Source organism: Lagopus leucura, unplaced genomic scaffold, assembly GCF_019238085.1.
Source record: "Lagopus leucura isolate 7727_CA_CO unplaced genomic scaffold, USGS_WTPT01 Super-Scaffold_100029, whole genome shotgun sequence".
NCBI classification, from domain to species: Eukaryota; Metazoa; Chordata; class Aves; order Galliformes; family Phasianidae; genus Lagopus; species Lagopus leucura.
Genome location: NW_024962280.1, coordinates 1171896 through 1184484, shown reverse-complemented (window position 1 = coordinate 1184484; position 12589 = coordinate 1171896). Strand labels below are relative to the sequence as shown.

Genomic DNA, 12589 nt, shown 5'->3' with positions numbered 1-12589 from the left:
AGACTGAGGGATGGTGATGTTGTGTCTGGGTATTGCTCTTCCCAGCAGCCTTTCAAGCTGCTAAGTGCTACCATTCTCTAGCCATGTGGGATGTGCCCCAGTAATTATGGGGGATTGCACAGTTTTGTGATGAAGTTTATTTACTTGTTTCTTATTCCTATTGTGTTAGCACTAATTGAAGCTAACTGTGCTTACATCAGGCAAAATGATGGGAAGTATTTGGACCCAGCATTTATGTGACTATGTGGATATAACTGTTTTGGTTTGATATTTTATGGTATTCATGGGAGGAAAATCCCATGCAAGTGGTTGTAAAGCATGTAGCTCAATCTCTTGTAGAATCATGGAATTGCTCAGGTTGGAAAAGACCTTACAGATCATCAAGTCTAACCACAACCTAACCACACTACCCTAATTCTGACAGCCCTCCGCTAAATCATGTCCCTGAGCACCACATCCAAATGGTTTTTAAACACATCCAGGGGTGGTGACTCAACCACCTCCCTGAGCAGCCCATTGCAGTGCTTAACAACCCTTTTTGTAAAGAAGTTTTTCCTGATATCCAACCTAAATCTCCTCTGGCGCAACTTGAGGCCATCAAGAAGGGCAGCCTATTAAAAATCATGTGATAGCATAATCCTTATCTTAGCAGTAATGAACATTAGCACTTGGAACAGCGTATTGTCTATGACATGTCTGATCAGTGTTCAATCAAGATAAGCATCCACTGTAAAGGTGGAAGCAAGCAAACAGTGAGCAGCCCCAAAACCTTTATGCCTTCTGGTTAATGCAGCGGGGTCTGCTCCCAGATGTGCTTGGCACACGTCTCTTTATTTCAACCAGGACTACCAAACCAATGACAACGACCAGGCCGTTGTGGAAATCTGCATCACTCGCATCACCACTGCCATCAGGGAGACGGAGTCCATAGAGAAGCATGGGAAAGCCCTGGTGGCTCTCTGGGAGTCGTGTCTGGAGCACAATCTGAAGCCTTCTGGCAAAGACGAGGACACGCCGCATGCGAAAATTGCATCTGATATCATGAGCTGCATCTTGCAGGTGAGAGGGAGCTGAAGGCGAGGGAGTGCCATGCATTCCTCAGCTATTCAGCTTTATCTCCTAAAAGGTAGCAGCACTTTGTGTTATCTGAGGGTGAGAGTGGCTGCATGTCTTTAAAACCAAGAATTTGACCCCCAGTGCTAATGTATATTATTATGTGATATCCATATCAGTGAATCAAATCTGTTGCAGCTTCCTTATCTTTAGAAATGTTGCACCTGTCTAGTGCCAGATCTCACTATCTTAATGCTCCTTTAATTCTTACTATTTGCATTACATGTAAGAGTTGCAGGGGGAGCCACAGGACCATCATTTGGAGAAACAATTGCTTTGGAGTGCATTGCTATGGGTTTTAGGAAGAAAACAGCAGCAAGTAGCTGGGTTTGGACAAACTTTCCAGACTGGAGACATATCTTGTCTTCGTAGTACCTTAAAAGCCATACTGAGGCATGCAATGGCTTGTCCTCACTTTCGGTCTGCGCTGTCAGCAGCTGTGTTCCCTTATCCAAATGTTTTAGGGATTGCTCTGTTACAGATTGCTTTGAGAAAGGAGTTCACTCAAATGAGATGAGAAAGTCATAAAAGCATTTACTGCTCTCTGAAACAGAGCTGCTATCAGCAAGTTCCTTTGCATGAAAGAAAACACAAAGGCAGGCATGAACTGAGTTTTGAATGCGGTACGCGAGGGTTAGTTGAAGTTGTAATGAATATCTGACAGCTGGGTTGAATCTCACAGCGTGTTTCTGTTGATATTAGCAGCAGGGAGGTCCCCTAGGTTTGCAAACAGTACTATATCATATTATTAAAATCTGTTTTTCATTGTCACCCTCACAATTTCCTAAGTGTGCTGTCATGCCCTGATACTTACAATGGAACAAATGAAACCTTTCTTCTGTCGGAATTAAAGCCTTTTCTTATCTAAGTATTTTATCTTTATTATAGGAAAAAAATATCCCATTCTTCAGATTTTTTAGATCTGTTTAAGCACTCATCAGAAGGCCAAGCCTTATCCTCTCATTCTTTCTGCACGCAGTCCTAGCGTGTAACTTGGAGGCAGAATTTGGCTCCTACTTGCTATCTCTCATCCAAAATGTAACAAGGCATTACGTTGATTTAAACATGCTGCTGCGTACGGATCTATTCGTTTTGAAGGCTTTTCTCACTGAAACACAGTTTTGGTCACACAGCAGTTGCCACAAGAAGCTGCCTCAACGCCAGGAGTTGCTGCAGCCCAATATTACACAGGGGCTGATGGAAAGGGGCTGTGGCAATCCCTGTAGTCCTTGTAGCCTCTTAAATTCGCTCTTCTGTTCTTGTTGAGCAGCAAGCTGTAGCCTTCATTAGGGTCAGTCCTGCTCTTCTAAGGCTGATGGCCAGGGCAGATCCCTCTCACAGAGGTAGAGTTGGCTATATGTACAACAGAGTTGCTTTTTCCTTGGGTTGAAATGTATATTTTTCAGGGCTGCTCCAGAACGAGCATGTGTTCGGTCTGGACTACCCCTGTTGCTCACTATTTTGTTGCTTTCTGTAACATCTGGGGCCCACTGGTTGCCTGTGATTTCAGATTCTAGTTAAATATAGTCATACTGTGGGATTCTTTTCAAAATCGCTGTATTCTGGTTTCAAAAAGATGCTCAAAAGTGAGGGAAGATGAGAGAAAAGCACTGATTAAGGAGGCTTCAGAAAGGATGTAGGTCCTCAACTCATATATACAAATATGTCCTGCTTGCTTCAAGGGCAGCTATGTACAGAAGCTTAATGGGCAATAGACATATGCAGTCCGTGCATGCTATTTCACATATAGCTGCAGAAAATCCTTCCACACTCTGATCTCAAAACTCAGCTGTATGTGCATGTAGCCCTAGGGTTGCTGAAGCTTGGTGCCATTCTCATAAAATCATTAGGGTTGGAAAAGACCTTCAAGATCATCCAGTCTAACCATCCACCTGCCATCAGTGTTTCCCCACCAAACCATATCCCTGAGTATAACATCTAAACACTTCTTGAACACCTCCAGAGACAGTGCCCCCACTGGTCTCTGACCAATCTTTGGGAGAATAAATGTTTCCTATGTCCAACCTGACCCTCCCTGGCGCATCTCGGTGCCATTTTCTTTTGTCCTATCACCTATTGCATGGGAGAAGAGACTGACCTCCACCTCGCCAGTGTGAGGCCAGAAGATAGCTTTCATCAGTGCCACGCATATGAACAATTTCTGCTGACCCCGGTGCTCAGGGAAATTGGCTGCAATTTAAGAAAGGAAGTCTTAATTATCAGAGGAAAATTGATGGTTAGCCTGTGAGCAAGCCTACCAGCGCATCCACTCATGTGTGCTCTTCTTCATTTGACGGGTATGCTTTAGATTTCAGAGTCCATCAGTTATTTTTCACCTCTCCCCTGCCCTTCAAAAAAAAAGGCTTTTCTGTTTTCACTCACTTCACAAGCATGTCACAGGACTGCGGTTTGAGCAGAGCGTGGTGACTGATGCTGGAGGGCTGTGGGCTGTCACTACACGTGGCTGCCGTATTCACGCCTTGCTGTAAGTTCTTAAAAGCACAACAACGGATGAGAAGCACAGAAATAACCACTGCTGGGCCCAATGCAAGGAAGACCTGTGCTCCTGTGCGTTTATCCAGCATGCTGATGTCCTGTTTTGCAGTGAATGTAGTTGCATATGGTCAAGTTTTCCCCAGTTGGGGTTGGAGAGCTGGGCAAGGGAACGGGGTAGGGGAGGATGAAGGGCAGAAAGCTGAGCTCTCAGCAGCAGGCACACACTGCCTGCACTCTGCAGGGCTGGCTGCTGGGCTGAGCTCTGCTGGCACAGTGAGCAGCATGAGTGGGTCCCAGCCGGAGGAATTGCTCCGAGGGGTTTGCTGTGCGTTGGGGTGAAAGCAGCCTGTTCTGTTTGGATTGGTGGACATGGCTTCTGCTGTCTTCCCTGACGGACTAAACACAAAATGAATTGGTCAAAATGTTGCAGCAGTTCATGTGTATGTTGTGTACTAAATATCATGTTTTCTCCTCTTGCAAAGTACAGAAATGTGTGTACAATCATCTCCTGCTGCAGCAGTTTTAGATTTCCTTCCTTGCTGTTTCTTTGAAGCCTGCTGTCAGTGCTGCCACCAAAGCATAAGCTTTCTTGACCCCTTGTTTTGCTTTTCCTGTCCCCCCCTCGTTGTTCTGATCTTTATTTTTCAATTCCTATCAGCAGGAGATGCCTTATTTCACTTCAGCCGCTTATTTTTCAGAGCTTCTTCATGTTTTTGCAGAATTACAGCCGCCCTTCGGTGATGGCCCTGGCCGTCCCAGTGGCGGTGAAATTCCTTCAGAGGGGCAATAAGGAGCTGTGCAGAAACATGTCGAGTTACCTCTCCCTGGCTGCCATTGCTGAAGCAGAGCTGCTGGCTGAGCACACAGATGCCATTGTCAAAAGTGTCCTTCAAGGTACGAACGTGGATCCAACCCATAGGGTTGGGAGGGACCTCAAGGATCACGAAGCTCCGACCCTGCACCATAGGCAGGGCCACCAACCTCCACATTTAATACTAGATCGCCGAGCCCACCCTGTGACGTGTGTGTATGGAACATACAAACGCTCATAAACGTGTGATTGAGTGAGTAAGGCAATCTAAATGAACAGAAATTAACCAGGGAACACCTCTCGGGAATATGTGAACTTAATGAACCCTTTGGACTATGGGAGATTCGTTGTAGTTTAGGTGACCCCCAGGGCAGGAAATCTCTCTGTAGCTGTTAGTGCACTGTGCTAATGGAGTGCAAGTAAGGAGCTGTGATAGGAGGCTGCAGTTACTGGGCTCTTCTCCTTTCTATTAGTGTCACTGGCAGTACTCCAAAATAGAAATGAGGATGAAATGGATCCCACCCTGTGTCAGATGCAAAAGCCTTATGGTGATGCTGCACTCTCGCCTACATCAGTAGCTTCAGATGGTTCTGCTGCTAAACTCTTTACATTTTACTTCTGTGGTTTAAAAAGGAACCAGAAATATTCAGAGCTTTAAAAAAGGAATTCCAATCTGGCCAACGTTGTCAATTTCACAGTTGCAATACAGTGCTGTTGTAGGAGAAAATCAGTTTGTTTTTCCGAGCACAGGTAATAGTAAGAATTGGCAACAGCTGTCTGATTATTCCATGAATATTGTTGTGAAAATGTTAAGCCCTTGAATTCATTAATTTTGTGCTTTTTTTTTTTAATGGGCTTTTTTTTTTTTTTTTTTTTTTTTTAATTTGGAGAGATACCCTGAGCTAGAAAGTAATGTGGTGCTTAAGATGGTACAAATTAGTCTAATTGGTTTAAGGACAAATGCAATCAATAAGTATGAGCTGTGGGATAGTACAAACTGACTGGTCCAGGAGCAGGATATCCCTGTGGCTTTGTGGGTTGGTAGTGATCATTCTTTTAGGGCTTGTGGCATTGGATTTAGATGCTTATGTTGTGTATTACCACTGGGGATGAATGGAAACATGGAGTGTGATGAGTTTTACAGTGCAGTCATGAATATAGAAGAGTGGCAAACATCCACAGCTGACTGCTGGCCTTCCTGTATGTATGATATTCCACCAGCAGATGTTGCTGTGGATAATCAGAGAGGGGAGCTGCAGGTTGCAGGAGGGCACTCTGCATTGGTAGTGCTGGCAAAATGCTCTCCCAAATACTTTTATTTTGTGTTTTCCAAGCAGGCGAAGGGCCTGTTCAGATACAGCTCAGCCAGGGCAGGAGGGGATGGGTGCTGATGGAGGTAGCTGCTGGCTGATGGGGAAGCTGTGCTGATCCACAGTTGCTGCAAAGCAATAGTGGTTGGAAAGCATTCCAGCTGAGTCAGTGGGAATGACTGGGTTGTGTTTGGTAATGGGCCAAAGCAGTGCGGAGATAGCAAAAGGCTTCCCAAAAACCAAAGCATCCCAGGTATGAGGAATGGCAAGAAAAGCAGCCAGGAACCACTGCTGGTAATCTGTGAGGATTTTGCTGGTTCTGCTACATCCCAGGGACATTTGTTTTCACTTAATGGAGGGCAGCCGAAAAGGGTCTTGAGAGTGCTTCATTGCTTGCACAATGTTGGGAACTTGAGTGTTCCTCTGAAGTCAGCAGATGAACAGAGGTAACCTTTCACTCTCCCATAATTCAGGTTATTTGCACATCTCATTTTGTAAGAACTCTCAGTTGTGCTCATTGCTGAGTGTTTAGGTAACTCCTATTGCAGTGGAAATTGCAGCTCTCTGAGCATTTCTTTTTCCCTTAAATGTACAGCGTGGCTGGAATGCTGAAGCAGAACACGTGGCTTTAGCCACAAAGCACAACTGCCCCCCCCCCCCCCCCCGGCATAGTAAAGTGGAAATGCCATCGTCATCACTTTTATTTCTTACTACTTCTGTATTGTGGAAGGAAGGGTTGGATAGCAGCGTTGTATTCAGCAATGAGTGGGGCAACAAATGTCAAGAAACTTCTCAGACTGCAGTGTTAGGCACTGCCTCTGGCTGATGTTGGCCTGCAGCCCTCCGAGGGGCTCTCCATCTCTATCAGACTTGATATTTGTTTCTTCTCTATTAGCTATTAAAATGGAGCACTTAAAAACATGGGGAAAATCCAGTTTTCTATTTATTTAGAGCTTCGGTTGATGAAAACCATGAATCACAGAATCACAGGAAGGCCTTCGTTTAGTAAAGTATCTTTATTTACAAAACAACTTTACAAAAATAATCTCAATAAAATTACGACAAAGTCAATTTACAGTATAATACAGCTGCACTTTCTCGAAACATATCAGATTATGATGGTGAATATTACTCCTATGTGTCGGGTCAGTCGGTGGCACTAAAAATGCTTTAAACAAGAAGCTAGTTCTATTTGTAGCCTACAAATCACTAACAACACTTAATAAACAACACGCTTCTTGGCTGATGGGGCTTCCCTTGTACAGCTTATGCCAGAGGGTGAGCAGCAATAGCCAGGGAAGGCTGGGAGGTGTGCAGACCCTGCTTGGCATTGCCAGGTCTGGGCAGGAGCCCCGGGCAGCACTGCGGTGCCCACAGTGGCACTCAGCTTTCAGCATAAGTTAGAGAGGCGGTGATTGTCTGACCTCAGGAATGGCTTATCCAATGTCAAGTCTGGATGTGGTATTTTCAGTGTTCTGCCTAAAGAGCAGGCAGAGATCAAATCCCACCCCCATAGCATCTCACTGCGTGAATTTGCGGTGCTAATCTGCCTTGGGAGCTGGGGAGATACAGGCTTCTTCAGCTCCGTTCCTTGTACGTACACTGGTGTTCTGCTCTTGATGGAATGTGCTCTGCTTCAGAAACTGGAGCTTAAGAAACATACTGAGCTCCTCCATAAGGCAGAACCTCCGTGACTCCCCAGCCCACAATGTTGCCCCGGGAGCTGCACGCATCCTCTCCGCCCTGCGTTGCTATCTCCTCAGTGCTGAGCACTCTGTCCCACAGGTTCAACCCTGTTAACTTTCCCGAGAAGGCCAAAGCTTCATCAAACCCTCCTCCAACACAGCAGCCATTCTTCTCTTGGCCGATCTGCAGAATTCCTCCATCAGGAACAACATGAGTGTCAGCAATGCCCACAGCTGTGGCCGTTTGCGCTCCGTCCACCCACAGCGATGCGGTCCCGTTATCTGAGCTCCAGGTGCCACACAGATGGATCCACCTCCCAGGAACCACCACATTCCTGGCAGCCAGCTTGTGCTGGGCATTACCTACGGTGAGCACTGCAGACTGCTGGCTGAGGTACAGCTGAATCTCATAGGGATTGAGTTTTGTTCCATAGGAGAAGACGATGGTTTTGTCCAAAACCTCCGTTGCTTTGACCCAGATGCAAATGGTGAAGGAGGAGAGGGTCATCGCAGCTGTTGGATGAACACTCCCAAAGATCTTTCTGGAGCGCATCGGGAACAGAATTGCTGTTTCATAGCCTGAAAAAGTTGATTAGGGAGAGGACATTAAGTACAAGTTGTTACTACGTGCACAGGTAGGACCCTTGGCTCACACTCGCTTTGGGCTTTTCAGAGGGCTGTGAGCTCAGCTCATCCCATGGAATGGAGGAACCCACCTGCAGGATGCTTTGAAGAAGCTGTCAGATCTGATGGATGAGTTTGCTGCATAGTTTTTATGGCAGTGAGCCTAGGGGCTAGTTGTGCTGCTTGAGCAAGGCTCAGCTTTCCCTTCTCCACAGAAGCACATTCCTGCCCTGTACACATCATACAGATGGGTTAGCTGCCTGTCTGTCCTGCTGCATTGCCCCTGCGGTCTGCATGGGTCACCAATAGAGATGGGTCCTGTCTGTGATGAGAGGTGAATGAAGCAACAGCTCTCTCTCACAGAGGTCATTTTTTAGCCTCTGTGCCCTCTTTCATCATGATGTGATTGGGAACAACGACGTTACAGTAAGCGGATGGGTTTGCTGCTCTGTCTCTCTGGAAGTCTGAGATATTTGGTGTTCCTGGGATAGCAGCATGGAGCTGCTGGATCTCTGTGTCAGGAGCCACTGCAGAGCAACCTGCAGGGCTGGATGCCACCGACAGGTTCTGAGCAGCAGGGCTGGGAGCATCCCTTCTGTGCAATGCAACGCGCTGGGGCAGGAGCCAAACCTGGAGCCAAACCCAGAGCAGTGCTGTATAGGACAAGGGAGTGCTGGCAGACGCGCGATGAGTTTGGTTTTTAGTGTCTCTTAGGTGTCTCTTTTGTGACCCTGTCTGTAGGGCCATCAGGAACCGTGCACTGGTTAAGCACTGAGAATATGAACGTTTTAAAACAGTTCCTCTCCCATCACCAATCAGCCATATATTACAATAGAAACTAGATAATTTAAGCTGCTCTCAGGAGTTCATGAAGCTTAGAGAATGATGATTACTGAGCACAAGACATCCTTGGTGTCCTATATGCTGTTCCCTGGTCCTTAAATACAAGTGGGCATTCTAAGTTACATAGGGAAAAAACAGCCCCCCCACCCCCCCCCAAGTAAGTTTCCTCTTTAGCTTAGAGCACCTGGAAGTTCTATATGTATGGAAACTTCTGCTTTAGTGAATGAAGGCCTCTCTGTGTCCTTCAGGGCTGTGCTGCTGTGTTATTTCAGACTGCTTCCTCAAACCTGGGGCAGATTTTAGAATGTGAGAAGTCCCGTCTGAACATGAGAAAGAACTTCCTTCCCATGAGAGAGACAGAACCCTGGACAGGCTGCCCAGGGAGGTGGTAGGATCTCCAGAGGAGGGTTCAGAACCCACCTGGATACTTTTCTGCATAACCTCCTGCTGGAGACCTGCTCTGGGGGGCTGGGGGCTGCAGAGGTCCCTTCCAACCCATACGGTTCTGGGATTCTCTTTTTTTGGGGAGACTTGGGGGGCAACTGCTGGGGATTCTCTTTAAGATGCTGTGAAGGAACTCTTTCACAGAGCAGCTTTTAGTTAGCAAGCTTTCTGGCTTTGTTATCAGGGGCTAAACAAAATTAAATCCAGCCTCGCTGAAGAACAAAAAGTGTGATTAGGAAATCCCTCAAGAGATGTCTGGCAGCAGTTCAAGATTAAAGTCAGTTGCTAAAAATTCCCTTGAAAAAGAACTTCCAGGCAGAGAGACACACTGGAATTGCTTAAAAGGTGTATTTTAAAGTAAAAAGTAAGAATGCTTTCTATAACATCATGTTGCAACTAGTGGAAATACTCTGAGTTTCTAGTGTTGAGGCTGAGGTCTCTAATGCTGATCAAGATTTGACTCTCCTACAGTGCACAATAAATGGTGCAAGGCTGGCTGTGCTACGGGGGGAGATAAGGAATGAGCTCATGCCTTCTGAAAGGCAAGATCCATGTGCTTGGGATGGGGGTAAGGGATATGCTGGAAGGTCTGCTCCCAGGGCATGCAGTTTACTAAAATGCTGCAGCATATAAAGGGGTGAAAGCAACGTATTCATAAGACTGCATTCATGTTCCCCATTAAAATACAGCTTTGTATCCTTGCTCAGCTGTATGGCATTGCTAAGTGGTCGCTGACAGTGCTGGGACTGCATTCCTCCTTCCTGTTGGCACACGTGCAGGACCGTGCAAGTGTAGGTTTGTGGGGTTTTTCTTAGTTTTTTAAGGTACAGGAACTTTTATTTGTGGTAAAATGTAGTCATTAAAGATATGGCAGCACTGAGAAAATATGCAGCCATAGTCACCTGGCTGGCAGAGCTGCACAGTCCTGTGCACACAACAGTGTGTGCCCATGCTTTCTGCAGCTGGGGCTCTGCTCTGCCATACCCTGCTCTAGTGCTGCTGCTGCTGCAAGTCTTGTTACAGAGCACAGGGGACCCCAAGGAAATCTGAGCAGTGAGCCCATCATTCTATGGGCACCTCGCTTGCTCACTGATATTCCAGAGGGAAAAAAGTGAATGTAGTGGTAGCAGGGTGTCAGCAGGTCTGTGCCCTGCTGCAGTGTCCTCTGAGCTGCAAGGAAGGGGAGGAAGGAGCAGGAATATGCTCCAGGGGGACAGGAGGGCTCAGTGAGTGAGTGAGTGAGGGGGCTACCAGCTGAGGGAGAAGGGGAGGATAGTTTTGGTGTGTTTGGCTGCTCTTTGGCAGCCCTTTGGGATCCAGGAGAGCTGCTGGAGGTAGGCTGGTGGCTGGGTGGCTGCTTTGCCCTCCTGCATGAGGGTTTTGATTAAATCTTTCTTTGATCCCATGTTTGGGAAGCTCAGAACTGCTTTCTCAGGAATGCCTACTGAGTTGCTCCCTTGTATCTACAGCCTGCTCAGAGCCTCTGGGCTGCCCACGAGGCTGCTATGGAGCCCTACGAGGAGGAAAGCATTCACAGGACATCTGCTTGGGCCCCCAAAGAGCCCTCTGGGAAGCGCCCCACACTGCACTCACCTGCTGGCAGTAGGTGCTGGGCAGCCCACTTCTGAGATGCCTTCAGTTCAGCTCTGGTCTGCTGCAGCTCTTTCCATAAGGTGTTCAAGAGAAGGTTGTCCTCTCTGTTGAGGCTGAGCTTGTCCTGCTGGAGCTGGAAAGCTGTTTCTTGGGCCTCCCCCTCTGCCCATCTCAGCCAGGAGCTTTCCAGCTGGCCCAGCCTGGCAGACACGTTTTGGCTCAGCTGCAGGACCTGCTCCAGAACCTTGCCCTGCTGGAACTCACAGAGCCTCTCAGCATCCTCAGGTTGGTCTCCTTTCCTCTGCAGTGCCTGCTCCAGCTGGGCCAAGGCGTGGGAGGTGAGCTGCTGCACCACGGAGCTGAAGGTGCCGGTGAGGCCAACGGTGAGTTGGCTCAGCTCTGCTCTGATTGCCTGCACGTCTGCCTTCAGCCCATCCTCCAGCGCCTGCAGCATCATATTCTCCTTCATCTGTGAGTTCTCCAGCATGATGAAGAGCTTGTCCCACTCCGTGTGCTCCCGCTGGCAGTCACACGAGGCAGCTGCAAGGCAAGACACGGATGTAGGTTTAAATAGAAGGGGTGTTTCCCGAAATCTGCCTCTGTGCAAGGCTTCAGCCTGCCCCTGCATTTATGTCTGTATCAGAGCAGAAGGCAAAGCAGTGCTCAGTACAGCAATCCTAAAACCAAGTGGCATCCACCGTCCATTGCAGGAAAACAGAAAAGTAGTGGCAGCAAACTGCAGCACGCCATCCCAGTACCCGAGCATTGCCGTCTGCAATAACCCACTGCTACAAGCACATGGTTCCTCTTAAAATAATGCTTGTGGTTGTTACAAGAGCTAAGCAACAAAGAACGCAGCGCTGCGCTGTAGATGGTATCTACTTACATTCCTCAGTGCCCAGAACTGGACCTTCGATTTCGTTATCCAGATTCACATACATGAGATCGTAGTCGTCGTCTTCATCCAGCACAGAAGCAGAAGCCCTGAAAACACAGAACAGCGTGAGCAGAGAAAGCACTCCTCCAGGCAGCATTCTGCAGCTGCTTCCTGCAAATAGCCAGGCTGGGGCTGGGCTGGAGTGGGACTGCAGCAGGGACTGCGAGGAGCCACGGGCAGCCCCTAATAAATGCTCCGAGTGTCTCAGCTTGAATGAATGAGCGCTGCGAGTGCCAGCGCTGTAATAGGAGCACTTCTGGTTGTTGGTTTTGGCAGTGAGGAGCAGGGGGCGTGCAGCTTGCTTAATGTCAGCCCCCAGGTCTGCATGTGGGGGGGGAGGATGGGGAGAGCTGCTCCGCACGCTGCTGCTTCCCCTGGAGCAGAGTGCCAGAAATGCGCAGCGTTGGGTGGGAGCTGGGAGAGGGACTGCTGCCTGAGCTGCATCACTTGGGCTGCTCTGTGCTCTTTGTGCAAACTCCGTTGGCAGTTGGTATGTGCTGTGGTTACGGAGGGGGCTGGCAGGAAAACACAGCTACCTGGAGCTGGTTTGGGTGTGTGTGTCTGGTGTAACCTATATGCTGTGGCTTTGGGGGCTGTTTTCTTTAGAAACTTCTGCTGCGCTGGTAGTTTGAGCAGCAAAGGAGAGCTTGTAAAATAAAGGCAGTTTGTCGGGTTTTTACTTTTCTAGCCCAAATTAGCGATAGCAACTTTGTATCCATTAGAGTAATGTGTT

At 47.8% G+C, this 12589-nt stretch overlaps 2 protein-coding genes across 7 annotated transcripts in view; one reads left to right on the top strand and one right to left on the bottom strand.

The window, feature by feature from the left end:
* VEPH1 (ventricular zone expressed PH domain containing 1) overlaps positions 1–12589 on the top strand; it is a 57785-nt gene that overhangs the window by 10286 nt on the left and 34910 nt on the right. For all 6 annotated transcript variants that reach the window (XM_042881272.1, XM_042881273.1, XM_042881274.1 and 3 more), the window contains 2 exons: positions 844–1059; positions 4329–4503. In XM_042881272.1, coding sequence (XP_042737206.1) covers positions 844–1059; positions 4329–4503 — 391 coding nt within the window. The remainder of the gene's footprint in view (positions 1–843; positions 1060–4328; positions 4504–12589) is intronic.
* PTX3 (pentraxin 3) lies at positions 7369–12230 on the bottom strand. Its single transcript, XM_042881278.1, has 3 exons — positions 11806–12230; positions 10920–11459; positions 7369–7994 (listed from the first exon to the last, which is right to left on the bottom strand). The coding sequence occupies exons 1-3, from the start codon at positions 11951–11953 to the stop codon at positions 7381–7383; spliced, it is 1302 nt and encodes a 433-aa protein (XP_042737212.1). The 5' UTR covers positions 11954–12230; the 3' UTR covers positions 7369–7380.